This window comes from Gekko japonicus, unplaced genomic scaffold, assembly GCF_001447785.1.
Source record: "Gekko japonicus isolate JY-2015 unplaced genomic scaffold, Gekko_japonicus_V1.1 scaffold1397, whole genome shotgun sequence".
Taxonomy (NCBI): Eukaryota; Metazoa; Chordata; class Lepidosauria; order Squamata; family Gekkonidae; genus Gekko; species Gekko japonicus.
In genome coordinates, this window is record NW_015170322.1 from 446,642 (window position 1) to 471,024 (window position 24,383).

At 49.3% G+C, this 24,383-nt stretch overlaps 1 protein-coding gene across 1 annotated transcript in view; it reads left to right on the forward strand.

Annotated features, from left to right (window-relative positions):
• ARHGEF9 (Cdc42 guanine nucleotide exchange factor 9) overlaps window positions 1-24,383 on the forward strand; it is a gene marked incomplete at its 3' end in the record, with an annotated part of 276,721 nt that overhangs the window by 232,272 nt on the left and 20,066 nt on the right. The window contains exon 5 of the mRNA XM_015418081.1: window positions 19,888-20,082. Within this exon, the coding sequence (XP_015273567.1) occupies window positions 19,888-20,082 (195 nt within the window). The remainder of the gene's footprint in view (window positions 1-19,887; window positions 20,083-24,383) is intronic.

Consider the following 24,383-nt stretch of genomic DNA (forward strand, 5'->3'; position numbering starts at 1 on the left):
GATGTACCATGCTTGAAATTGACGGCGTGGAGAATAACGTCAAAGGTTTTTTGACCTGCGTAGCCAATGTTCTACTGAATGCCAGGCAACCTGCTACGCGAAGGTCCTACCATTATAAATGGCAACGATTCTGTTCTTCCCTAGGTGATGATGCCCCTCGAGCCTCCTCCGCAGGCCTTGAGAAAGTTTTCCAATTCCTCCTGTCCCTAGCTGACTCGGGACTTTCCCATTCATCGTTAAAAGTTTATTTGGCCGCAATTTCAGCCTACCATGTTCACGTCAACGGATGCACCATGTTTTCACATCCACTTTCGAAACATTTTTAAAAGGTTTGTTACACCTCTACCTTCCTATCAAGATTCCTGTCGCTCCCTGGGATCTTCCTCTAGTCCTTCGTCAACTTATGAGGAAACCCTTTGAGCCACTTGCAACTTGCGATATGAAATTCCTGTCTTGGAAGATGGCCTTTCTAGTGGCCATCACCTCTGCAAGGCGAGTTGGAGAAATACTGGCTTTCCGGCATGACACGCCTTATTTGTCATTCTTGCCAGACACCGTCCGCCTCGTACCGGACATCTCCTTCCTGCCAAAGGTGGTGTCAGAGTTCCACCTGCAGGCAAAGGTCTTCCTCCCGGATTTCTTCCCAGCTCTGAAATCCCCAATGACTGTTAGATACCCTGGATGTCAAAAGGGCACTACTGTTCTACCTCAACAGAACCCGCTCAACGAGACGTGACTTCCAACTGTTCGCCTCATACGCACCAGCGAGGCTGGGGACTCACATCATGGCTCAACGCCTCTCAAAGTGGATTGCGGGCCACATCCACCTCTGCTACTTGATTGCAAAGCAGCCATTGCCTGGCCCCATCAAGACCAATTCAATTCGGGCTGTTGCAGCTTCCACTGCCTTCCTCCAGGGAGTACCCCTGGTGGACATCTGCAAGGCTGCTACCTGGGCCATGCCTAACACCTTCATGAGGCATTACGCCCTGGACGTCCGTAAGAACTCTAATACCAACATGGGACGTCACATTCTATCTTCGGCGACGCAGTAAGGACCTGCCAGCACCCTCCTCCAGGTAGGCCACAGCTCGCTAATCTCCCATGGGTGTGAGGCACAGAGACCACGTCGAAGATAAACGGGTTGCTTACCTGTAACTGATGATCTTCGAGTGGTCATCTGTGCATTCACACCACCTGCCCTCCTTCCCCGCTGCTGTCAGCTTCTACATTTTCAATAGGGGTTGATTTGTGGCAGTTCAAAGGAACTGGCGGGATGTCCGTTAAAGAGCTTGCTACAATGCCGATCGATCCAGCGCGTGCGCACGAGATCCCATGGGTGTGAATGCACAGATGACCACTCGAAGATCATCAGTTACAGGAAAGCAACCTGTTTTTCTTTTTTCTTTTTTTGGTAAACAAAGTTTTATTATTTTCCAATCGTAGGTATTCAACATTTATCCATTAAAACTTTAAAAAGAAAAGTACATAAACGATTACTTACCCTACAATCCATACACCTTCCCCCCTCCTGTGGCTTCCCGCAATGCTTTCACCCCCTTCCCCTTACTTATATATATTTCATCAGTTGCTAATATCATATTTCTAATCATTTTAAAAGATAACATCTTTTTACTTAGTATTGTTCTAAACACAGTAAATTATTTGTCACATCCCAGTTCTTTTCCAGATAGTTCTTAAAGTCCTTCCATTCTTCAAAAAATTCTTTGTCTTCTTTGTTGTTCAATTTCTTGGTAATTTTATCCATTTCTGCCATGAACAGAACTTTATGTATCCAGTCCTCAATCTCTGGTACTTTTTCAAGTTTCCAATATTGTGCATATAGCATTCTTGCTGTCGTTATTAAGTACCAGAATAAGGTTTTTTTATCCACATTGACTTCTTCCATTTTTAGTCCCAAAAGCAGAATCGGAAAGCAACCTGTTTTTCTGAGCTGCCCAAAATCTTCCCGGCCAGATGAGGAATGTTGCATGTCATTTTGTTGTGAACTTTGAGGGATTCTTAAATATTGGGACCAGTCCTGGATTTGTAGGGCAAGTCCCATATTGACACCCCCCCTTCACTGGTTTAAACAGTACAGCTGTCCACCCACAGTAATTATTTTTGAAGACAACAAATTGGTTAAAGAAAGAGGCGACTTAAATGCTCATATGGACTCGAGCCTGTCTCCGAAACTAGACCCCGGGACAGGGAAGGCTATAGAATCAGTAGTATTTTTGGAGCACCATTAAAAAGGAGAAACCAGCTTTCAGCTCATCAGCTCCTTACTCAAATATGCACACAAACACACGAGTGTGTGTGATTGTGTATGTTTATACTGGGGTTGACAACCTCCAGGTGGTTGCTGGAGAACTCCTGGAATGATAACTGATCTCCAGACTGCACAAATTGCTCAGTTATTTATTTATTTAAAACATCTATTCCACTTCCCCAGGAGAAAACAGCTACTTTGGGAGGTGGACAACAGGGCCTGATACCCTGCCAAGGCCACTCCCTAAACCCCACTCTCTGAGGCTCCCCCCTCAAATCTCCAGGTGTTTTCGAACCCAGAGTTGGGAACCCTAATTTATACTCTCATGCAGGGGTCATTTCCTGCAGGAGCGCACGGGAGCGGAGCTTCAGCAGTAAAGAGCCCAGGGGGCGGGCACATGCAACAAGCCCCGCCCCCTGCTCCCAGCAGCCCTCAGTCAGAGCAATAAGCAGCCAGGTAAGTTGCAGAGCTCCCCCCCCGCCCCCCCGGTCCAAAACAGTCCAGTGGCACCTTTAAGACCAAGTTTTATTCAGGTACAAGCTCTCCTTCCTCTGTGAGGACAGATCTGCACGTTCCCCCTGCACCTCTTTTTTCTACGAAATGACCCCTGCTCTCATGTAACTTGTACATCTGCAACACACATGGAAGGGAAGATAGTTAAATGGATCCAAGGTCTTTATAAACTGATGTGCAACAAGCCACATTCATGTACAGTGCAGAGAGCATGGCGAGGTTCATCTGCCTTCCCTGCCATTGGAATGTACAGAGCGACGTCTTATGCCTCAGCCTAGCAAAAGAGATCTGTGTGCTTGAATGTGCTTACGCATGAGTATCGCTTGACAGATTGAGAACCCCAGGCATCAATGGGATGCATGCTCAGAAGCACACTGGAAAAAGGAGCTGTGTGTTTGCACTGTCTGTCACAGATTAATATGCTGTTAGCTGTGCTGTGGCTTTGATGACCTGGCCGTGCCCTCACCCAAATCAACCATCCCGTTACCCTTTCAGAGTTCCCCCAAATAACTAGGCTTTGACTCCAGAGGCGGTCCCTCTTGGCTGAAAACCGCATCTCCAAAAAGTCTGGAAAGTAGTACAGAAACCAGGCTGTAGCCTCACCATGGCCTGATTTTCACATGCAGAAATAAATAAATAAATGAGGTGAGAAAATGCTGAGGCTATAGAGAGGCCGGCCACGTGTCGAGCTGCAGGCAGACAACTGCATTCTGGAATGCTCATTTATGTTGAAAAATTCCCCACAGCGACGGTGGGTAGAAGCTTTCTCCTGGCGCTGCTACGAGTTTGAATGTTTGCTCACACGGATGCTGCTTTCCATACCACGACCCCGTTCTCCTGCACATGAAAGGCAGGCCTCAGAGTGGCCGTTGAAAAGAAGAAGAGGAGGAGGAAGAGGAGGAGGAGATTGGATTTATACCCCGCCCTTCACTACCCAAAGGAGTCTCAGAGTGGTTTACAAACTCCTTTCCCTTCCCCTCCCCACAACAGACACCCTGTGAGGTAGGTGGGGCTGAGAGCTCTGACAGAAACTGCCCTTTTTCAAGGACAGCTCTATGGCTTGGCCAAGGCCATCCAGTAGCTGTAAGTGGAAGAGTGGGGAATCAAACCCAGTTCTCCCAGATTAGAGTCTGTGGACTTATCTACTACGCCAAACCCTAACCCAGGCAGGGCCAAACGGAAACAAAGAGTGAATGAGGGTGTGAGTGGGCTGAGGACCGAGGTGGTGGAGAAGACCGCCTGCTGGAGGGTCCCTGGGTCACCTCTGCCCCAGCAAAGGTGAAGTGCCACTGTCAGCTGCCTATCAGGGACAAAAAGAAGCGGCTGAGCCATGAGAAAAGATGTGGGGCAGTAAAAAAGCTCCAGAAGGCCCCTGAGTCAAGACCACCCCAAGACCTGAAATAACAGGTGCCAAGATGGCCATGCATGGCAAGACTGCCCGGAGAGGAAGGTGAAAGTAGAGAGAAGGAAAAATGGACTCTAAAATCCCGAGATGTCTGAGGTGGGGCAGAGAACATCCTGTGGAACTCTCCTCTCCTGACTGGTCATTTGTGTCCCCAAGTTTGGGAAACCTCTGGAGCACGTGACTTTTCCCTTTGAAGTTTCTTGTGTCAAAGAATGGCGGCTCTTACGTCATCTCACGTTGTCTCGGATGGCTGGGGAATTGATTTGCAATCCCCTGTAAAGCTGCAGCTTTGCTCTCCTGAACGCAGAGTCTCTCCGGCATATGTCTGCCTTGGTGAACCTGAATCTCAATAAAAAGAAAGCTGTGCTAAAGTTGTTGAAGTTTCTAGAGAGAAGGCTGATCACCTTTCCTTTGATTGCCGACACTCCCAGAATTTATTCCTAACAAAGGCGTTTGTAACATTTCTATAGGCTCAAAGGTTTTCAGGGTCAGCACAGAGACCAGCGATCAGGCCACATTCCGAGCCTTGTTAAGCTGCTGATCAGCTGTAATAGTGAGGAATCTTTTGTCCTTATTCATTTCTCAGGAAATGCAGACATATTTCTTGACAGATTCAAAGTCAGCAGATTCACACGGACTTTCCCTTTGAAGTTCCTTTTGTCAAAGAATGCTGACCCTTAAGTCTGCTCATGTTTAGTCTCGGGTTGCAGGGTTGTTGGGGTCCCCCCCCCCCCGGAAGCTGGACATCTTAGCGGAGAGACGGACAGCTGGTGAGTCAGGCACTCAGTCTGGTCCCCAGTAATGTTCTGTGTATCCCCTCTGAGAGCCCCTTTCTCCTGCCCAAGTGAAGTACATGAGTGAGGTGGAGGCCCTGGACTCCATAAGCTCTCCTTCTCCATCGTGAACAGCAGTAGAGGCTTTAATACAGCCCTTCTCTCCTTAGGAACCCGAGTGATTTCTCCAGAAACACAGAATCGTAGAATTACAGAGATTTTACAGAGTTCTGCCACCCAGAAGTGTGTCCCCCATCCAGTTTGCATGTTCCTCATTTTTGTTACCCAGATGTAGAACTCGGCACCTTATCCTTGTTAAATTGCATCTTGTTCACATCCGCCTACTTTTCCAGTGAGTTCAGATCTCATTGAATTCTGTCTCTATCTTCTGATGTGTTTGCTGCTCCTCCCAATTTGGTGTCATCTGCAAATTTAATGAGTAGCCTCTCCACATCCTCATCCAGATCATTTATAAAAATATTGAAAAGTACTGGGCCCAGAACTGAGCCCTGTGGCACCCCACTGGACACCTCCCTCCATTCAGATGAAATGCCATTGACAGCTACTCTCTGAGTGAAGTTCTCCAGCCAGTTCCCTATCCACCTATCCTGGAGTCCAGTCCACAGTCCTCTAGTTTACCCATCCGAACATCATGGGAAACCCTGTCAAAAGCTTCGCTGAAATCCAGGTAAACAACATCAACAGCATTCCCTGAATCCAGTAAGTTCGTCACTCGATCAAGCAAGGAAATGAGGTTGGTCTGGCAGGACCTGTTGGGGACGAATCCCTGCTGACTTCCCCAGATCACCAAGTTGCCCTTTAGATGAATGTGGCTTTTTAAACCTTTCTGCCAAATCCCAGTGTTAACCCCAATGTTGACTTAACCATTCAGTCCTCAGCATGACTATCTCCCCAATAAAAATGTTCTGTTAGAACATGGCAAGTTGGTCTTCCAACTAGTATATTTTTATCTGCATTTGACATAACACCCAGTGGTCCATCCAGTCCATTCTCCTGTCTCACACAGTGGCCAACCAGTTCCTCTGGAGTGTCAACAACAGGGCAGAGAGGCCGAGGCTTTCGCCTGACAGGAACATAAGAAGAGCCCTGCTGAATCAGACCAGTGGTCCATCCAGTCCATTCTCCTGTCTCACACAGTGGCCAACCAGTTCCTCTGGAGGGTCAACAACAGGGCAGAGAGGCCAAGGCTTTCGCCTGATAGGAACATAAGAAGAGCCCTGCTGAATCAGACCAGTGGTCCATCCAGTCCAGCCTCCTGTCTCTCACAGTGGCCAACCAGTTCCTCCATAGGGCCAACAACAGGGCGTAGAAGCTGAGGTCCTCCCCTGGTGTTGCCTCCTAGCACCGATATCCCAAGGCTGACTTCCTCGAAACGTGGAGGTGCCCTTTAGTCACCATGACTAGAAAACACCGATGAGCCTCTTGTCTATGAATCTGTCTAACCTGCTTTTAAAGCCATCTGTGCTCATAGCCATCTCTGTATCTGCCAGCAGTGGATTCCTCAGTTGAGTTATTCGTTGAGTAAAGAAACATTTCCTTTCATCTGTCAAGGTAGCAATGGAGTGCATCCAACCATCCTTCGAGGAGCCTCCTTCCATCCCAAGGAGACTCCCTTCAGTTTAGGCAGTGGCTCTTCCTTCAACAAAAGAGTGGCTTAAGAGGGAGGAGGACTCTAAGATCTGCACAGAGGAGAGGTGGGATGGGGCAAGATCCACCCCACTGCTGCTGTGCCCCAGGACCCCTTGCTGGTTTTGATACCACAGAGGAACCCAGCTGCCCTTTGAATATTGGCGCATGCAGGTGTGAACATCAGCTCATGGTACCAGCTGATGGGTGAGAGAGAGTGGGAGGCTGGCGTGAGACACTGTTTCGTAGTCTCAGTGGGAGGTTGGCTGGTCATGAGCATCCATAGGGATGAAAGGGTCTCTGCACATGGCCAAGTACTCTATGACTTAATTCAGAGTCAAAACAGACCCTGGGAGATCTGTGACTGGATGTCCCCAGCATATAAGGAGCTAAACCAGGGTCCCCAACAGGCTGCTCTCTGTCACTGTTCCTGGTGCCCACTGAGTGTTTTTGGAAAGGGGGTAGATCAAGATCCTCTGAACGTGTCCAGAGGAGGAAAATGAAGATGTGAGGAGGACTGGAGACCAAGTCCTGTGAGGAAAGGGTGAAGGAGCTTGGTTGCCTCAGTGCTTAGTTCTCGTGGCCCTTTCTTACACGCCCAGGGAAATGCTGATGGCCACTTTGGGGTCAGGCAGCAATTTTTCTCCTGGAGGCTTTTTGTCATCTTCTGGGCATGGAACGGGTCACTGGGTGTGTGTGTGTGTGGGGGGGAGGTAGCTGTGAATTTCCTGCATTGTACAGGGGATTGGATTAGATGACCCTGGAGGTCCCTTCCAGATTTTATGATTCTGTGATTCTAAGGGGGGCTTTTGCCCAGCAAAGCTTCTGATTGGCTATTGGAGATCTGATTGACTGTGCAGGTGTTTGGGTTTTTTTAAAAGAAATGTTGCCTTGGTAGCAGCTGCCACTACGGCATAAGTATCTTCACTGCACGATTGGCTCCACCCCCTGTGGCTGCCATGTTGTAGATGCACCCACTAGGCTGTGTCAGAATTCCAGAGGTGCCCACAGGTCCAGAAATATTGGGGACCCCTGAACTAAGTGGTAGTTAGGCACGGCCATGAGTTGGACTGGCCAGGCAGGAAAGGGAGAGGAGATTTAATTCTCCATCCCTTCCTTCCCAAGACCACAGTTACCCTTGGAAGATAAAAACAGATGAGTGCCCTTTCCCATTTTTTCTCCAAAGACTAGTAATAGTGCGGGGAGGGCAGTTTCAGTAGGCAAAAGCATTCAGGGGTGGGAGAATTAAAGCAACCCCCCCCCCCGTACATGGCTAACCACGGTTTGGTGTGACATCTGAACTGAATCGTCATATCCGGACCATCAACCCGCCATGCAGCCGCCATTCTGCCTCCAGCAGCTGACACACCATGGAGATGATGATGCGGAATATTGAGAGGGCCAGAAAAGCAAGCCAGCCGAACTAAACCGTGGTTTGCCTCTTGTCCATTTGGACATTCAAACCACATTTTCACTCATCAGCCACGGTTAGAGCAAATCATGGTTTGGCGTGCTGACGGAATGAAGCTGATGGGTCATACGTTCAGGACAGACAAAAGGAAATACTTCTTCACTCAATGACAAATTAAACTGTGGAATTCACTGCCAGTGATGGTCACAAACATGGATAGGAGGTTAGACAAAGTCAAGGAGAAGGGGTCCATCAGTGGCCATGGTGAGTAAAGGGAACCTCCATCTACAGAGGCAAAAACCATTAAACACCAGTGCTGGCCAGAGGAAGTTCTCGCCCTGTTTGTTTGGCCCTCCGGGGCCACTGGTTGGGCCACTGTGTAAATACATTGTGCTGGACTAGCTGGACCATTGGTCTGATCCAGCATGGCTCCTCTTACATTCTTATGCCCTCTTCAGTTTTTGATTCTAGAATGCATAAAGTGATAAGAAAAGAGGTTCCAGCAGCAGCAGCAGAAGAAGAAGAGATTGGATTTATACTCCGCCCTTCACTCAGAGTGGCTTACAAACTCCTTTCCCCTCCCCACAACAGACACCCTGTGAGGTAGGCGGGGCTGAGAGAGCTCTTTCAAGAACTGCCCTTTCAAGGACAGTTCTTGTCAGAACTATGGGTTGCCCAAGGTCATCCAACAGTTGCAAGTGGAGGAGTGGGGAATCAACCCCGGTTCTCCCAGATTAGAGTCCACACACCTAACCACTACACCAAACTGGTGTAGAACAGAAGAGGAGGAGGAGATTGGATTTATACCCCACCCTTCACTTGGAGTCTCAGAACAGTTTATAAATGCCTTTCCCTTCCCCTCCCCACAACAGACACCCTGTGAGGCTGGCAGGGCTGAGAGAGCTCTTTTGAGAACTGCCCTTGAGAGAACAGCTCTGACAGAACTAAGAGCTTGCCCAAGGTCATCCAGCAGCTGCAAGTGGAGGTGTGGGGAATCAAACCCAGTTCTCCCAGATTAGAGTCTGCACACTTAACCACAACACCAAACTAACCCAGCCATGCTGGGTTAGATGGATGGTCCAGCTAGTCCAGTACAGAGTCAAATCAAAAACCAGTGTCTGGGCTAGACCTGCACAAAGCCTGTCTCAGATTAAGCCCAGAGGTGTTACTTCCCGGTGCCTCCCAGGCAGTCATTCTTCCCTTTCTCAGGAAATCTTGTTTCATTCTTTGTTGCTCACTTTGCCACTAGGCTTAAAAAGGGCTCGCCCAGAGCCAGCCAGGCAAAACCTCCTTTGTGCGCCCTTAACAACGGAAGTCCTCCCTGTCCCTGGATTTGCCACGGGTGTGTTCAGTGCTGTGGAGGAAGCAGGCACAGGGCTTGGCCACCTGACTCCCCTGTTCCACCTTCGATGCACCAGGATACAAAAGAACAGGAGCTGACAGGTGGATTTCTCCATGTTTTGTTTCTGCTTCGGCACACAAGACATTAAACTGACTCTCAGCTGTACTATCCTAGGAAAAGAACAAAGTGTTAGTAGATGGAGTTCTTATATAACTGGGTGCAAAGGTGGGGGGAGAACAAGGGTTTCGTTTCTGGGGAATTTATTCATTTGTTTGTTGCTCTAAAACTCCTGCTTGTTCTGGTTCAGATTTGACATGCTCACAATGCCAGAAATCAAGGCCAGTAAAACCCACAGTGGTCCTATATGCATCCATGTATGTGTAATGAGGAAGTGCATACAGCAGTAATTCACATGCTATTAGTGTGGTGCAAGAAATGAATGGATTAAATAATTAAAGGCTCCTGTGAGTCCAAAACCGCCACCCATAGAAGAGGCTGCCTGCAACATCTCTGTATGATTCACTCCTCCACATCTCTGTCCTTCCAGTCATTCACCTCTGGGACGAATCATTCTGACGTGCTTCTGCATTGGATATGATTAACAAAATGACAACTGAGATCAGTATAAGAAAAGGAGATGATAACCGTGAACAAATTAATATCATAAATAATCAACATTTAAAAACTATGAATTTGATTAAATACAACAATTTGTGAGTCTGTTATTGCCCAATTACATACAGAATTATTGCACACATCCTATACATAAACATATACATAATCCAATCCAGAATATAAAAAATGTGAATAATAGGCAAAGAAGGTGTCAATGCTACAACAGGAGGATTCACCTGGAGGGGCCTGAGATTTATTACTTATGCAGCCCAGCACGAGGACCCTTATTCAAGCTTTTCTTGGTCAAGGTGGACCCAGAGACATTGAGCATTGATGCCTTCTTTGGCTTCTTTGTTCACATCACTTATATTCTGGACTGGATTATGTAGAATACGTTTATGTATAACATGTATGCAATAACTCTTTATGCAATTGGTCAATAGACTCACAAATTGTATTACATCAAATTCATAGTTTTTTAATGTCTGTTATTTATGATATTAATTTGTTCATGGTTTTCATCTCCTTTTCCTATACTGGATGGGAGTAGAGCAGGGGTCCCAGCATTGTGGCCACAGCCTCCCCGGTGCCCGCAGACCCACCAAGTGTCTTTAGAAGGTAACTTCTTTGGGTGGGTCTCCTGCCAATGGGGCTTCTGATTGGCCACTGGAGATCTGGTTGGCTGTGCAGATTCAAATGATGTCGTTTCGGTGACAGCTCCCTCCGCAGGGCTGGTTCTGTTCTCTTCCCTCACTCCTCTTAAAATGGATCCTCTTGTCCCCTGCACTTGGGCTTCCTCTGTGTGTGTGTGTCTGTGTCTGTGTGTACGTGTGTGTTTGTGTGGCTCCACCACCCATGGCGGCCATTTTGTGGCTGCATTCCGTGTCAGAATTCCAACGGTGCCCACAGGCTCAGAAAAGGTTGGGACCCCTGACACACAGTCACTTCCTGTTCAGAAGCACAGCACAGTGATGTAGCTCAGAAGTGGCCTCGTGTTGTCTCTCTGCATAAGTCAGCGGTCTGGACAGGCCCACTTCCATTTACAAGGCCTTGCTGAAAAGAGCGACTCATGGAGAAATGTATGAGGGTGGCTAATTCTTGCTTTTGGACAGTCCAAATCTAACCCCTTTCAAGTGACAGAAAGGAGGAGACATCCACTCTCAGCAGCTTAGGGAGCCCTTGTTTGTGGTCAGTTGTAATTCCAGGAGACCTCTAGGCGGCACCTGGAGGTTGGCTGGCAGCCCTGGCACCGGGTGAGTCGCAAGGCAAAGTCCAGGAATGGGCGATCAGTGCTGAGACTGATCCTCTCCCGCTCAGTTGGGATCTCGGGGTGCCTAGGACAAGGTAGGGTTGCCAGCTCTGGGTTGGGAAATACCTGGAGATTCTGGGGGTGGAGCCTGAGGAGGGCGGGGCTTGAGGAGGGGAGGGGCTTCAAGGGGGATATGATGCCACAGAGTCCACCTTTCCAAGCAAGAGATCTCCGGCCACCACCTGGAGGTTAGCCACTCTATTGCAAGGTCTAGGGAACAGCAGGAGAGCCAGAGGCCTGTGCTCCTCTAAGGCAGAAGCTGGCCCAGGAGGCCAGAGAACTGAAACAGGCCCTCAAGAGCTCTCCTCCTTCCCTCTGGGGCTCTTGGGTGCATGATTGCTGCCATCTGTGGGGCTGGTGGAAGAGGGCAAGCTTCACATTTGCGTTCTCTCCAGTTTCATTCTTCGTTTTCCTGACACTGAGAACCCCTTTGACTCTCTCTTTTTCTTGGTTTGTTTTTTTCTGTGAAGTGCAGATAATGATTTTTTTTATTGGGGGGTGTCATGATCTGGGCTGTGCCACCAGAGGCCTACTAGGTCCAGGGAGCCTGGCTAGCAGTAGGTGAGGCTGGGCCTACAATTCCCAGAAGCCCCTGAGAGGTTTTGGAGCCAAAATTGACCAATAGGAAAAGAGGAGGGCTTGGAATGAAAGATCTGGAGCAGCAGGAAAAGCTGTTCTTCTTCCCAGAGGGCAGAGCCAGAAGGGAGGCTGCTGCGGGGAAGAAACCCTCATCCTGAGGGAAGGGTGAGTAGTCTGAGGCGACTGCAGATAGTGAGCTAGGGACAGTATATATTTAGACATGTTATGGGCATTTGATTTCTTTTCTTTTCACCCACTTACTGTTATTATTCTGCACCTTGTTGTTTGATAAAATAAACATTTTCCTTGTTGTACTCTGCCTGGTCCTCACGCCTATTATTCGACCAAAAGGGAGGTCTGAAGGTCTTGGGAGGGTGCTCTGGGCCTTCTCAAGGGATCCTAAATCCAGAGTGGTGGCAGCGTCAGGTGACACCCCCACTGAGCCGTGACAGGGGGGGTCTCTGCCACAGGTTTGGGAGGAATGCTGGGGTCGAGCAAGGGTGGAAAAGGAAGCACGGGGGACTTGAAACGGGAGGCATTTGCTCCTCTGATTTGAAAAGTTTAAAAAAGTGCTTCCAGTTTAGGGAGACCTTCCCTTTTGTCAAGCTGCTGGGATTTCTCCTGAGAGGGATTGTTTTTCTGAGCCAGCTAATTTAAATTTGTTTATTTATATTTATGGCATTTATTTAAAATAGTCACACCCCATCCTTTCTAAAATTAGACCGGCTGCGGAGGCAGCTTCCAATCTTAGCCAACTAGAAGAATAAAATTGATTGTCACGATGTGGCTGGCAATAAAAACAGCATTGCAATTGCTATCATAAAATGGCAACATGGATCGAAGCAGCAAAACTACAGCAAGACAGCACAATGGCTCACAGACAGCGGGTGAAAATGAAGATGTTTTCGCTGAACAGTTCAAATTCTTTGAGCTTGGCACCGGGGGCATAGAGGTGGGGAGGTGCCACAACAGAAGAGGCCCTGTCTTTTTCATGGCTACTTACATTGCAATCCAAAGCAGAGTTTTACACTCTGAAGTCCACTGAAATAAACTACCTTCGATGGATGTAACTCTAATTTAGGGCTACATTGTTAGTTCGTATAACTTACTTTCAGTGATAGCTTGATCCCCTATCCTATTGGTCAGTGTTGTAAGCTGCTTTTGAAATGCCGAGGAAAAAGGAGGATATGAATGTTAAACATTAATATACAACAGGCCCAGTAAAATTTCGCTTAAAGAAAAATGTGAAGCTTATTTACAGGGCCACCCAAGGAACTAGACTTCAGTCGGATTCTGAGGAGCCTTGCTTAGAATTGCGCTGTTAGTGGCTTCAAGTGAAGATGGAAGAATTCCAGCAGAAAGTCTGATTTAATTTCTCTAGGGAACAGGATCTGTGTATCCCTTCGTTCTCCCCAGTTTCTGTTTGAAGTGCAGATCAGTTTGGAAATTACTTATCAGACAAAAGATCTGAGGATTTTAAAAAATTAACAAGCAGCCATGGGGAACTGAGCTTGCTAGTTGGATGCCCGTTAAGAAAGCTTTTGCCCGGTTTGTGGGCAAGTAACTACAGTGTCCTGAGTCCCTCAGCCAGCATGCTGGTTAGCTAAGCTGTCCAGTGAACCAAGTACCAGCTTTCACTGTGCTTTGATCCTGCTCCTACCTGGTGCTTCATCGGCCTCCCATCCAAATGTCTAGCTTGGCGTGAATGTCTCTTATTCCATTTCTTTTTAAAGTCATTTGCCTTTTATTCTTCAGTGGCTTGGGATCTCTGCCTTGCAGTGTCGCTTTTGGAGATTCAGTTTATTTCGCATGCACGTCGTGTCTTTTTTGTACACAGTTTATACAGTATTATTATGTACAATGTACATTATTTATACCTAGAAATGTATAATTCATTCATGGACAAATACTATTGAAATGCATGCTCTTATAGGAAAGCAGAAGATGGTGCACATCATTGCAGACTTGCTCTGCCCAAGGGAGAACAAGCTCAACAACGGGGATTTCTGGAGGGATGTGAAACTTGAACACATCCTGGCAAGGGGCGGCTGCACCTGTGCATCGCGTCAGCAGTGCTGCAACATCAGCTGCGTCATTCTGGGACAGAGCCAAGCAGTTCTCTGTCCATGGTGGTTTGGGGCAGTGCAGCAAGGAGGAGGCAGGTGCTGGGTGGGGGGGGGGGCTCAGCTCACTTCCGGCCATTGGTGTGAAGGGAAGGCATCACTTCCTGCTAGGTGGGAAATTTCTGAATATTTGGGGGTGGGGCCCGGGGAAGGTGGGGTTTAGGGAGGGAAAAGACCTCAGTGGGGTAGAGTGCACCCTCCAGAGCAGCTGTTTTCTCCGGGGAAATGGATCGCTGTCATCTGCAGATCAGGTGTAGTTCTAGGAGATCTCCCAGCCCCAGCTGGAGGTTGTTGGCAACCCTGCCTCTTGGGCCCAGGCCACTGCCGCTGCTTCCGGGTGCCTGGACCCACCCCGTGGTGTCCCATCAAGATGCCTCGGACCAGCCTCCACCCGGGGGGAGTCACTCCACAGCCACCCTGTGCAGTGTTCCCTCTAAACTGTGGAGTCTTTTGAGTAGAATTCTACTGGAATCAAAGCTGTGAGCGAGCGATTTGACTGCTGCATAAATCAGTTGGCTCTGGAGCCATCTTTTCTGAGCTAAGGCAAAAATGTGTGAGCCGGAGGCTAAAAAACGGTGAGCTAGCTCACACTAACTCAGCTCAGAGGGAACACTGCCTCCGAATCCTTGAAATCCGCAGCGAGTGTTGCCGGCTTGCGAGGCCACCGGAAGCAGAGGGTCTGCCTTCTCAGCCCATTTGCTTTGATGGACTTGGAGAGTGGGATTTTTTGCTTGGGCACAGTGGGGAAGCCAGCCAGCCACCCACCCGCTTCAAGTGCCAGCAAGTTTTCTTTGGGCAAGAGGGCTGCCTCAGGGGGCTCCCTACCCACTGAGACCCTTGGCCATCACCTTGCTGTGGCATTAACTACCACATGGTGCTAATGGATGGTAAACCGGTGGGGTAGGAGCTTGCGAGGCCACCGGAAGCAGAGGGTCCGCCTTCTCAGCCCGTTTGCTTTGATGGACTTGGAGAGTGGGAGTTTTTGCTTGGGCACAGTGGGGAAGCCACCCGCCCACTTCAAGTGCCAGCAAGTTTTCTTTGGGCAAGTTTTCTTTGGCCACTGAGACCCTTGGCCATCACCTGCTGTGGCAATAACTACCACATGGCGCTAATGGATGGTAAACCGGTGGGGTAGGCCAAAAACCAGCCTCGTGTCCTGACTAGCGGGGTCGACTTGGGCTGGGGAGGCTCGGGTTCAACTCCCTCGTGTCCTGACTAGCGGGTTCGACTTGGGCTGGGGAGGCTCGTGTTCAACTCCCCACATAGCAGCGAAGGTCACCGGATGACTTTGGGCCAGGCACTCTCTCACAACCCTTGCCCTACCTTACAGGGTTGCTGGGAAGATGAAACGAGGGGAGGTCCGGGGTCGTGTCCTTCTGTGTGTTCCATGATTTAGGGATGCCAGCTTCTGAGTGGGGCCTGGGGATCCCCCAGAATTACAGGTCGTCTCCAGACGGCAAAGATCAGTTCCCTTGGAGAAAATGGGCGCTTTGCAGGTGGACTCTGTGCCCTCCCCAGGCTCCGCCCCCAAATATCTGGGAATTTCCCAACCTGGATCTGGCAACCCTGCCCCCACCCCCTGCCATCAGCAGCCGGGGGCGGGGGGGGGACCTGGCAACCCTTCTTCCAGTCTTTCCGTGGGTAGAAAAATACATTTTTTAAAAAAGAGAGTAAAACCTCACAAGACACAGAATCGCTCACAACTTTTAACCTTGGCTACCCCCCCCCCAACCCAATGCAGTGTTGGAGAAGGCTGTAAGGTTAAGGAAAGGACTGGGGGTGGGGCAAGATGCTATTTAACCCTTTCCCCTCTGGTTGCTGTTCTGACCAAAGTCCCCCCTCCCCACATCTGCTTTTCTCCCTGGGAGGAAATAAATGAGAGCCTCTGTTCTTTCCCCCAGGAGCCATTCCGAGTGGGGAGATACATAAAGGCAAAAGGGTCATGCATTGCCTTCTCCTCCACGGACATTTCTGGCCTCTTAGGGCTGCTTGGGGTTAAAAGAAAGGGACGTTGGGGGAAATATCTGTGCAGTGGCCACTTTCTGCTTTATATACCACCTGGCATGAACCAATGAAGGGCATTTTGCGTGTTGCTCATCAGGTATCCATCCTGAAAATGTAATCAACATGTGTTTGCAATGTGCACGGTACAAAGGTACTCGCAGGTGGAATTGGCTCCAGTTCCCTGCCACTTGTTGTCAAATCCAAGTTTACTTCGGACCACGTATGAAATGCGCAACGAATCCCAGAAATATGTACAGGAAACAAAGATCTCTCAAGGCACGTTTCTGCCTCCTTAGCTACCCTGTGGATTTTTGCACAGAGCTATTTTTTTCTCTGTACTTATGAAGATTTTCCACAAGTGACGAAGGTCTCCTTGGCCTAGCCTGAAGGCTGAAAGAACCGTTGTGTCGCTTTGCTGCTTGATTTTGTAAATAGGCTCTTTTCTGTTCGCTGCGTCTTTAAATCCACTGTTCGGAAAATAGGTGGGCTGGCTCTGAAATCTCCAATTTCTTGACCTTTAAAACTCTCTGTAGGAAGGGAAAACACTGGCACAGTAATAAAAGGAATGTTGTTTAGCAAAATATAATCATCAGCTGGAAAAGCAGCCGAACACACATTGTAGAAAAGAGAGATTGATGGAGCCTTTTGCGAATTAAAAGGACGCAGCCGTTCCCACAGGTACACCTTAGAAATAAATGCAGCACCAGTTTCTTGCTTACAATAATTTTAGCTACGAAAGTTGAACGCTTCTTAAAATACATTTCAATGCAGAGTATAATTTATGTACTTTTCTTATTCATTGTTCTTCTTGCAACTTGGGCAGTGAATGCTAATGAAGAGTTTGGGGGGGGGGGTTACATTTGCTGCGATTGACGGAAAGGGAGCTTGCAATTGAAAGCTGTCTTGCACTCTGTACTTCCGAGAATGTTTTTGTTCCTTTCCTCCACCACCTGCTGGGTCTACCTTTCGAAAACAAGAGAGAGTGTTTTTAAGCTACGCTGCGTTCCCTTTGGAGCTGTCCTGGCCTCCTGCTCCTTTTCTGTAGGGCTGGGATGGGTCCCCCCCCCCAAAGTCAGGCCCTGCTTCGGAAGAAGTTTGCTGTGCTTCTATCCTGGTTGAAACCAAGGAGATCTGAGACCTGCATCTCAGAGATCTATGATTTCCCCCACACACACACACACATTTTTTTTTAAACCCAAAGCAACCTCGGAGATCCTTTCTTACTCGGTTTTCTCTCCCTTGCCTCTGGGAAATCATGATCCTCGTTTTTTGCCTTCCCAAACGTTGTTAGCATGCACTGAGCTGTCATTCATTAGGGCTCAGCCCTTTGCCGAGTTTCTGGCGGTTGAGTCTCTGTGCGGGGGTGGATGCATCACGATCATCGGTGCATAGGAATGCGTGCCCATGAATATGAAGGCGCCATGCAGCGCCCCAGCCTGCCGTTTCACATGCTGCAGCGGCTGAGGTATATTTTGAACGGATGAAAACAGATTGCAAGACAGCTCGCATTTTCTAGGACATCTTTAGGCAAAAGAACAAACACCCTTTTGGCTTTCAGTCAGTGGAGGACGGGATTATTGCAGAGGAAATGAGTGCAACATACGGAGCAGAGCCTTCAGAAATGGGTAGTAGCCGGGTGGGGTCAGACTTGGAGAAGGGATCCTCGCTAGGAGAGGAGAGAGGGCCCAGGTAGGATGGCGGGATTCCTCACCTTTGCCCTTTTGACCGAGAAATCACCCCCCCTCCCCTGGGTCACTTTCACTTCTCTGTTGCATAAATGGGACTGGCGACTCTTTGTGCCATTCCTCCAGCCGAATTTTTCGAACTGTATTCATCAGTGTTCGGTGTGCATCTGCAAATCGGTGGTATGCATTAGAAATGACGTGCATGGTGTGGATAAATAGGGCTGTTTTGGGGCAGGAACGCACAGGAGCGGAGTGCCGGCTGGTTTCCGAGTTGGCCACGCCTACAGCCTTCCTCACCCCCTCGGTTCCCCAGGCGCCTTGCAAGCCGCGGGGCACCTGGGGAAGCCAAGCCGATCCAAGGAGGGAAGTCAGTCTAAACTGCCTCCCCTCCTCTGGTTCCCCAGGCGCCCCACAGCTGCCTGGGGAAGCCAATCCAGAAACTGCCTTCCTTCCCTTCGGTTCCCCATGCGCCCCGCAAGCCACAGGACACCTGGGGAAGCAGATCCTGGGAGAGAGCTGCACTGTCAGGCAGTGTTCCCTCTAAGCTGAGTTAGTGCGAGCCAGCTCACAGTTTTTTAGCCTCCAGCTCACACATTTTTGTCTTAGCTCGGGAAGGATGGCTCCAGAGCAAACTGATTTATGCAGCAGCCAAATCGCTCCCTCTCCAAAACTTTTTTTTTTGGGGGGGGGGGTATGTCCGTTTCTTAAATTCTGTTTTTCAGTCTGCCCTTCTCTCCCCCACATTTCTTCTGACACATCCATTTTTTTGCTGGCCTTGCTGTTTGTCTGTTGATTAATTAATTTACTTTATTTACACCCCATATTTCCCCCCAGTGAGGACGCAAAGCAGCCCGTTGAGTTCTCCTCTCCTCCATTTTACCCACAGGGCAGCCCGGTGTGAGGTGGCTCCGGCCTAGAGTGCGTGGCTGGCTGGTTCTCCTGTTTCTCTCCCCACCCCCCCACCCCGAGGCAGAGGCATATTTTTAAGCCACTTTCTGCTAAAAGTAAAAGGAGCACACACCCCTGCTGGTTTCTGTACGTTCTCTGGCCCTTTATGTGAATGTGCAGAATAACTTGGTGTTTGTGCACATTCTTTATTGAAGTCATACAGGCTGCAAGGTGTTTCATGCTCAGTGCCCTGGGCGTTAGGAAGCTTCACAGCTGCAGCTCCAGGCTATGCTTCTTGGCCAGGAAGGATCGATGTGGACACCGTGTTCTTGGGACACCTGCTGGTTTACAAATCAACCCCTTCAGCCTGGAGGCGGACGGGGCCCACCTTTATGGGGGCCCCAAGGTAGGGCTCATGCCTAGGCCCAGCCTTCCTGCCCTCCTAGCTGAAGAGGGAGCTTGTCTCTTGGAGTCTTGTGTCCAGGGGTCATTTCATAGAAAAAGAGGTACAGGAGCTCATTAGCATAACTCATTAGCGTAACTTATTTGCATATGCCACACCCCCTGATATCACTGGAAGTGTGTCAGAAGGCAACACCCACCACTCAGGCTCCACTGGACTGTTTTGGACCGGGGGGCCGGGGGGAGCTCTGCAACTTACCTGGCTGCTTCTTGCCTTGACTGAGGGCTGCTGGGAGCAGGGGGTGGGGCTTGTTGCATGTGCCTGCCCCTTGGGCTCTTTACTGCCGGAGCTCCGCTCCTGTGCGCTCCTGCAGGATATACCCCTTGCTTGTGTCTCAGATTAAGTGTCCAGAGATATTCAGCATTTCCGTATCTCTGTCCTCTTGGCCTGGCCAGTATCCTTACACCAAGGGAGGGGCCAAGAAAGCTTTGCTTTGGAAAGAAGAATTTCCTGAATGCAGGAGTAGCCCAATAAGCCATCTTAATAAGCTGAGGAGTGTCCCTCTGCCCTGGCTTTACCACCTTCGCCAGCCTGTGTCCTGGCTCTACCATCGCTATCTTCAGCCTGTACCCACCGCATAACAAGTGACCTAACTGAGCTGGTTTGAAGTTATGGGAATTATATGGTCACCTAAATCATATTATAAATAATCTTTGCTCCTGTTTACTTGATAATGTTCCAGCGTTTTAGTTGCATTTTAAATGACTGGTATTTTATGTTTATGATTCTTATGTTACGATAGGTTTTAATTGTATTTTTATGAAATATCTGTGAGCCGCCCTGAGCCCGCCTTGGTGGGGAGGGCAGGGTATAAATTAAATAAATAAATAATCACCAGCCTTCCTTCTTTCCCCACAGCTATGGGTGAACCAAGAAGATGGCGTCGAGGAAGGAACTAGCGAAGTACAGAATGGGCACTTGGACCCAAACGCCGCCGACTGCCTCTGTCTCGGTAGAACTCTTCAGAACCGAGACCAGATGAGAGCCAATGTCATCAATGAAATCATGAGCACTGAACGCCATTATATCAAACATCTGAAGGACATTTGCGAGGTACGTGGCCATCTCCTTGATTAAGATAAAAGTGCCAGAGGTCACCCATGTGTCGTAAGGAATAAACTTGGGCTGGAAGAAACTGGGTTCAAAACCTTGCTCATCAGTAAAGCTCTCTGGGTGGCTGTCCAAATCTATTGCAACCGTGCTGTTGTGAGACTCAACCCCTTGTGTATCACCCAGAGTTCTCTGCTTGGATGTTATCAACATTTTGATATAAAACAATATGCTTGGATTTGCTTTGAAAGCTCGGGGACTCAAACAATGCCAGGAAATTAGGATATCTGTAGTATAACTCATGTCACCTTAAATTTTGCAAAAGAACAAACATTTGCCAAGGGTGGGAGTCCAGGTTGAAAGGCCCTGGAAAGGGCAGGTGGAAAGTCCTGGGAAAACAAAGCTTTCTGCTATGGCAAGCCAGGCACCAGGAGAATCACTGGGGCAAAGCGGGTTGGCAGTTGAAGAACCGCAACTGAAAAGGCACTATCTCTAACACATACCCGCAAACAAGGATACACGGAGCGGGACATTTGAAGCAGGTCTTCTAAGCTCAGGGGTACCAGATATCTCTGATGACACTTGTGACACTGGAAAGTAGAGCGGCTTGTTGTCAAGACTTTCCCCTAGAGCTGTAGAAGAGTTATGCACATATACAACGTGGTGATGGAAAGGGTCAAGTCCCAGCCGACTTACGGCAACCCCGTAGGGTTTTCAAGGCAAGAGACGTTCGGAGGTGGTTTGCCATTGCCTGGCTCTGAAAAAACTAAGAAAAACACTGTAGTATCTTATTGCAAGTACAAACAGGGGTCATTTCGTAGAAAAAGAGGTGCAGGAGCTCATTAGGATAACTCATTAGCATAACTTATTTGCATATGCCACACCCCTTGACATCACCGGAAGTGTGTCAGAAGGCAACACCCGCCGCTCAGGCTCCACTGGACTGTTTTGGATCGCTAGCTATCGGGGGGGGGGACGTGCAGCTCTGTCCTTGCGGAGGAGGGAGAGCTTGTACCTGAATAAAACTTGGTCTTCAAGGTGCCACTGGACTGTTTTGGGCCGGGGGGGGCTTTGCAGCTTACCTGGCTGCACCTTGCCCTGACTGGGGGCTGCTGGGAGCAGGGTGTGGGGCTTGTTGCATGTGCCCGCCCCCTGAGCTCTTTACTGCCGGAGCTCCGCTCCTGTGCGCTCCTGCAGGAAATGACCCCTGAGTGCAAATAAATTTACCAGCTCCAATGTGAACAAAATTGATAAAGGATCACAATTTGTTTAAGGCATTTGCAAAGTACCATCAAATGAAGAGATCAGTATACAGTTCCCATTGTTGATTTTACAGCAGAAATAAATTCTTCATAGAAAGGATGTAGCTGTGTAATGCAACAATGGACACCTCCTGGAAGACCGTTTCAAATTAGAAATCCTTCCTCAAGGTTTTCATTATAAAAGCCTTATAATGAGGAGCCGATGCTCTCATCAGTATTTCACATGCAAAAAGCTATTCATCAGTTTTGTAGGCAGGTAGGCTCTCATTGCCGAGTTTATACCTCTTCCTTAAATCTAAAAGTTCCTACTGAAACATGCAATTGCCCGCAGCTTTGTAAATGCCTTAAACAAATTGTGATCCTTTATCAATTTTGTTCACATTGGAACTGGTAAATCTATTTGTACTTGAAATAAGATACTACAGTATTTTTCTTTGTTTTTTCATTCTCTATACATTGTGAACGATTTTATGCAAGAGCTGCGCCGTGGTCGCGCCTCCCTTTGCCCCGCTTCTATTGGTCAATTTCCCACTCAAAGCCGCACGGCCACATTTTGACTCCCGGCTTCGCCCAATTTCCCCAGCAGTTTCGTGATCCTGTTTTTTGAGGATCACAAAACCGTGGGGAAAATCGGGCAAAGTCGGTGAGCCTGGGTTGTCCTCTTCGTCCCAAGGTGGGTCACGGCAACAGTGCTACTATTGTCATTTTTCTACACCTACTCCTACACCTACTCCTATGTTGTTGGGGGGGGGGAGTTGGTTGTTGAAAGGAGGAGGACGAGGGGGAGGAGTAAAACTGAGAGGGAGGGAGTAAGAAAAAATAAAAGTCCCCCCCTCCTTTCTCCAGGTCGGGACTGAAAGGGATCCCAGGTTGGGAAAAGTAGCCGGGGAAGGCCTCTTTTCTCAGTCACAGCAGTGCTTGGTGGTCATGGGAGAAACCTCCCCTGATCCCCAGCTGCATCAGGCCATCCAGGGCCCACTGACTGTGCAGCCCCTGCTTTTTGGACAGTCGCGGGGGGGATGTCAAAGGCCAAACACGGGCCTCGAGGCCAAAACCCTCAGCGGGCGTCCTCAGCATCCCGCTCAGGTCTGTTCGGTCGGCCCAACTCCCAGGAAAGCGCTCACGGAATGGCCCAGGGAGTCCAGCATGTTTTGGGGGAGATGTTTGTGATTTCCCACTTCCCCAGCAACAGTTGCACGTCCACTGTCACTGCGGATGAGTGTCTGACCATGCAACAATGAGCAATTGCCGGGCATGAAGCTCTCTAGCTGGCTGGTCTTTCCTTTGTCTGGAAGATACTCGTGAGACCCTGGCTGAATGCTGCCAAATGTTGCCGTCTGACTGATTCGGCTCGAAAATCCCTGCTTCTGTTTTTGTCTCTGTCTTACGCGTGTCAAATGCATGAGCCTTTCCTTTCAAGCCATTTTCTGAAATGTTCCTATTTATAATGTCTATAATGTTATTTTGGCATCGGTTGCAATGGCATAAAAATGGACGTGAAATGGCATCGCAGCGACGGACAAAGAAGCCCATATCCCCATCAGATGAAGTGGATGAAAGGCAAAGGCTCATGAGAACAACCCGCAAAGCCCACAAAAGGAACGAAAAGGGACCCTCATACGTGCCTAGCCCGGTGCCAGGTCTTGTCCTCTGAATGGGGAAATGTCAGCAGTAGCCTGGCACAAGGCACGGGGAGTAGGCTGGCTTGTCTTTTCAACAGGGACCGAAAATATAATAGTTGATCTCATTACAGAGCAGCTCACCAGATACGGGCTTGAAATGGGAAACCGAAAACAGGCAGTCGGTGGGTTAGCAAGACTCTGGGTTGGCAGATGATCCAAGACTTGCAATGCTAAAGTATAGAAAGGTGGGGAAATGCAGGGGGCGTGTGTGGAATGGAGCCTTTTGCACACCCCTGATGTGGGGGATCCACCACATCTGGCTACAGCTTCTGGGCAAGCGGAGGCCCTAAACAGCTGCAGTTCAAGAACAGCGGACTGGATAAAAGGACTGGAGGGCTGGGAAGGTAAAAATCAGATTGGCTTCCAGGGTTGGCTAGGGATGCCAGTACCCAGGCGGAGGTGGGGGTGGGAGATCCCTGATTTGGTGGTCTCCTGCCCGCCATCGGCCAGCTGGCCAGATGGGGAAGCCCCCCTAAGCCCCGCCCCCCAACAGCGACCACCAATGGCCACCCCTCTCCCCTCCCTCCTGCAAAATTTAAAGGGCCTTCCAGTTGATCGGTGGGAGCATGTGGCCCGCCGACCAGCTAGAGGGCCCTTTAAATCTTGCAGCAAGAGAGACGGGCAGCCGCTGGCCACACTCCTGAACTTCAAGTGCCGAATTTGCTGCTTGGAGTTCAGCCCCCCCCCCTTCTTGCCAAAAGCCTTTAAAAGAGACCTTTAAATGCTTTTTGCAAAAAGCGGGGGAGGGGGTGCGCTCCTGAATTGTAGTCACGTGTGGGCCCCGCTTCTTGCCAAAAGGGGCCCTTTAAATGCTTTTGACAAGAAGTGGGGGGGGATGCGACTGCACTCCCAGCGGTGAATTCCCTGCTTGGAGTACAGGCGGGCAGGGCACCGGTCCCCACCCCCTCCAGAAATGCCCCCCAAAGTCCTCCACCAAGGACTGGGAAGGGCCTGGCCACTCTAGGATTGGCCGTGGTCAGCACTGGGATGGAAGACTGCCGTGGGAGCCCAGAGTTGCTATGCGGAGACAGGCCATGGCCAACCACCCCCGTCCGTCTCTTGCCCTGAAAACCCTATGGGGACTTGCCATAAGTCGGTTGCGACTTGAGGGCACTTGATTATTATTTCTATGCAATCCATGGTCGCTCACAAAACTAGGCCCAGCCCCTGATTTTCCTGATTCATAGCCCCGATTCCCTCCTATGCAGTCATCTCTTGTCTCTGGCTGGTCTGTGGAAACACCTGTGTCTGTGCCGCGGCCCCACTGTCTTCAGATGCCACTGCTTGGCCTCAGGAACTGCCGAGAGAAAGAGGGCAGTTCTTTTTTTCTTTGCTGGGTCCTGGGAGCTCTTCCTCTTCG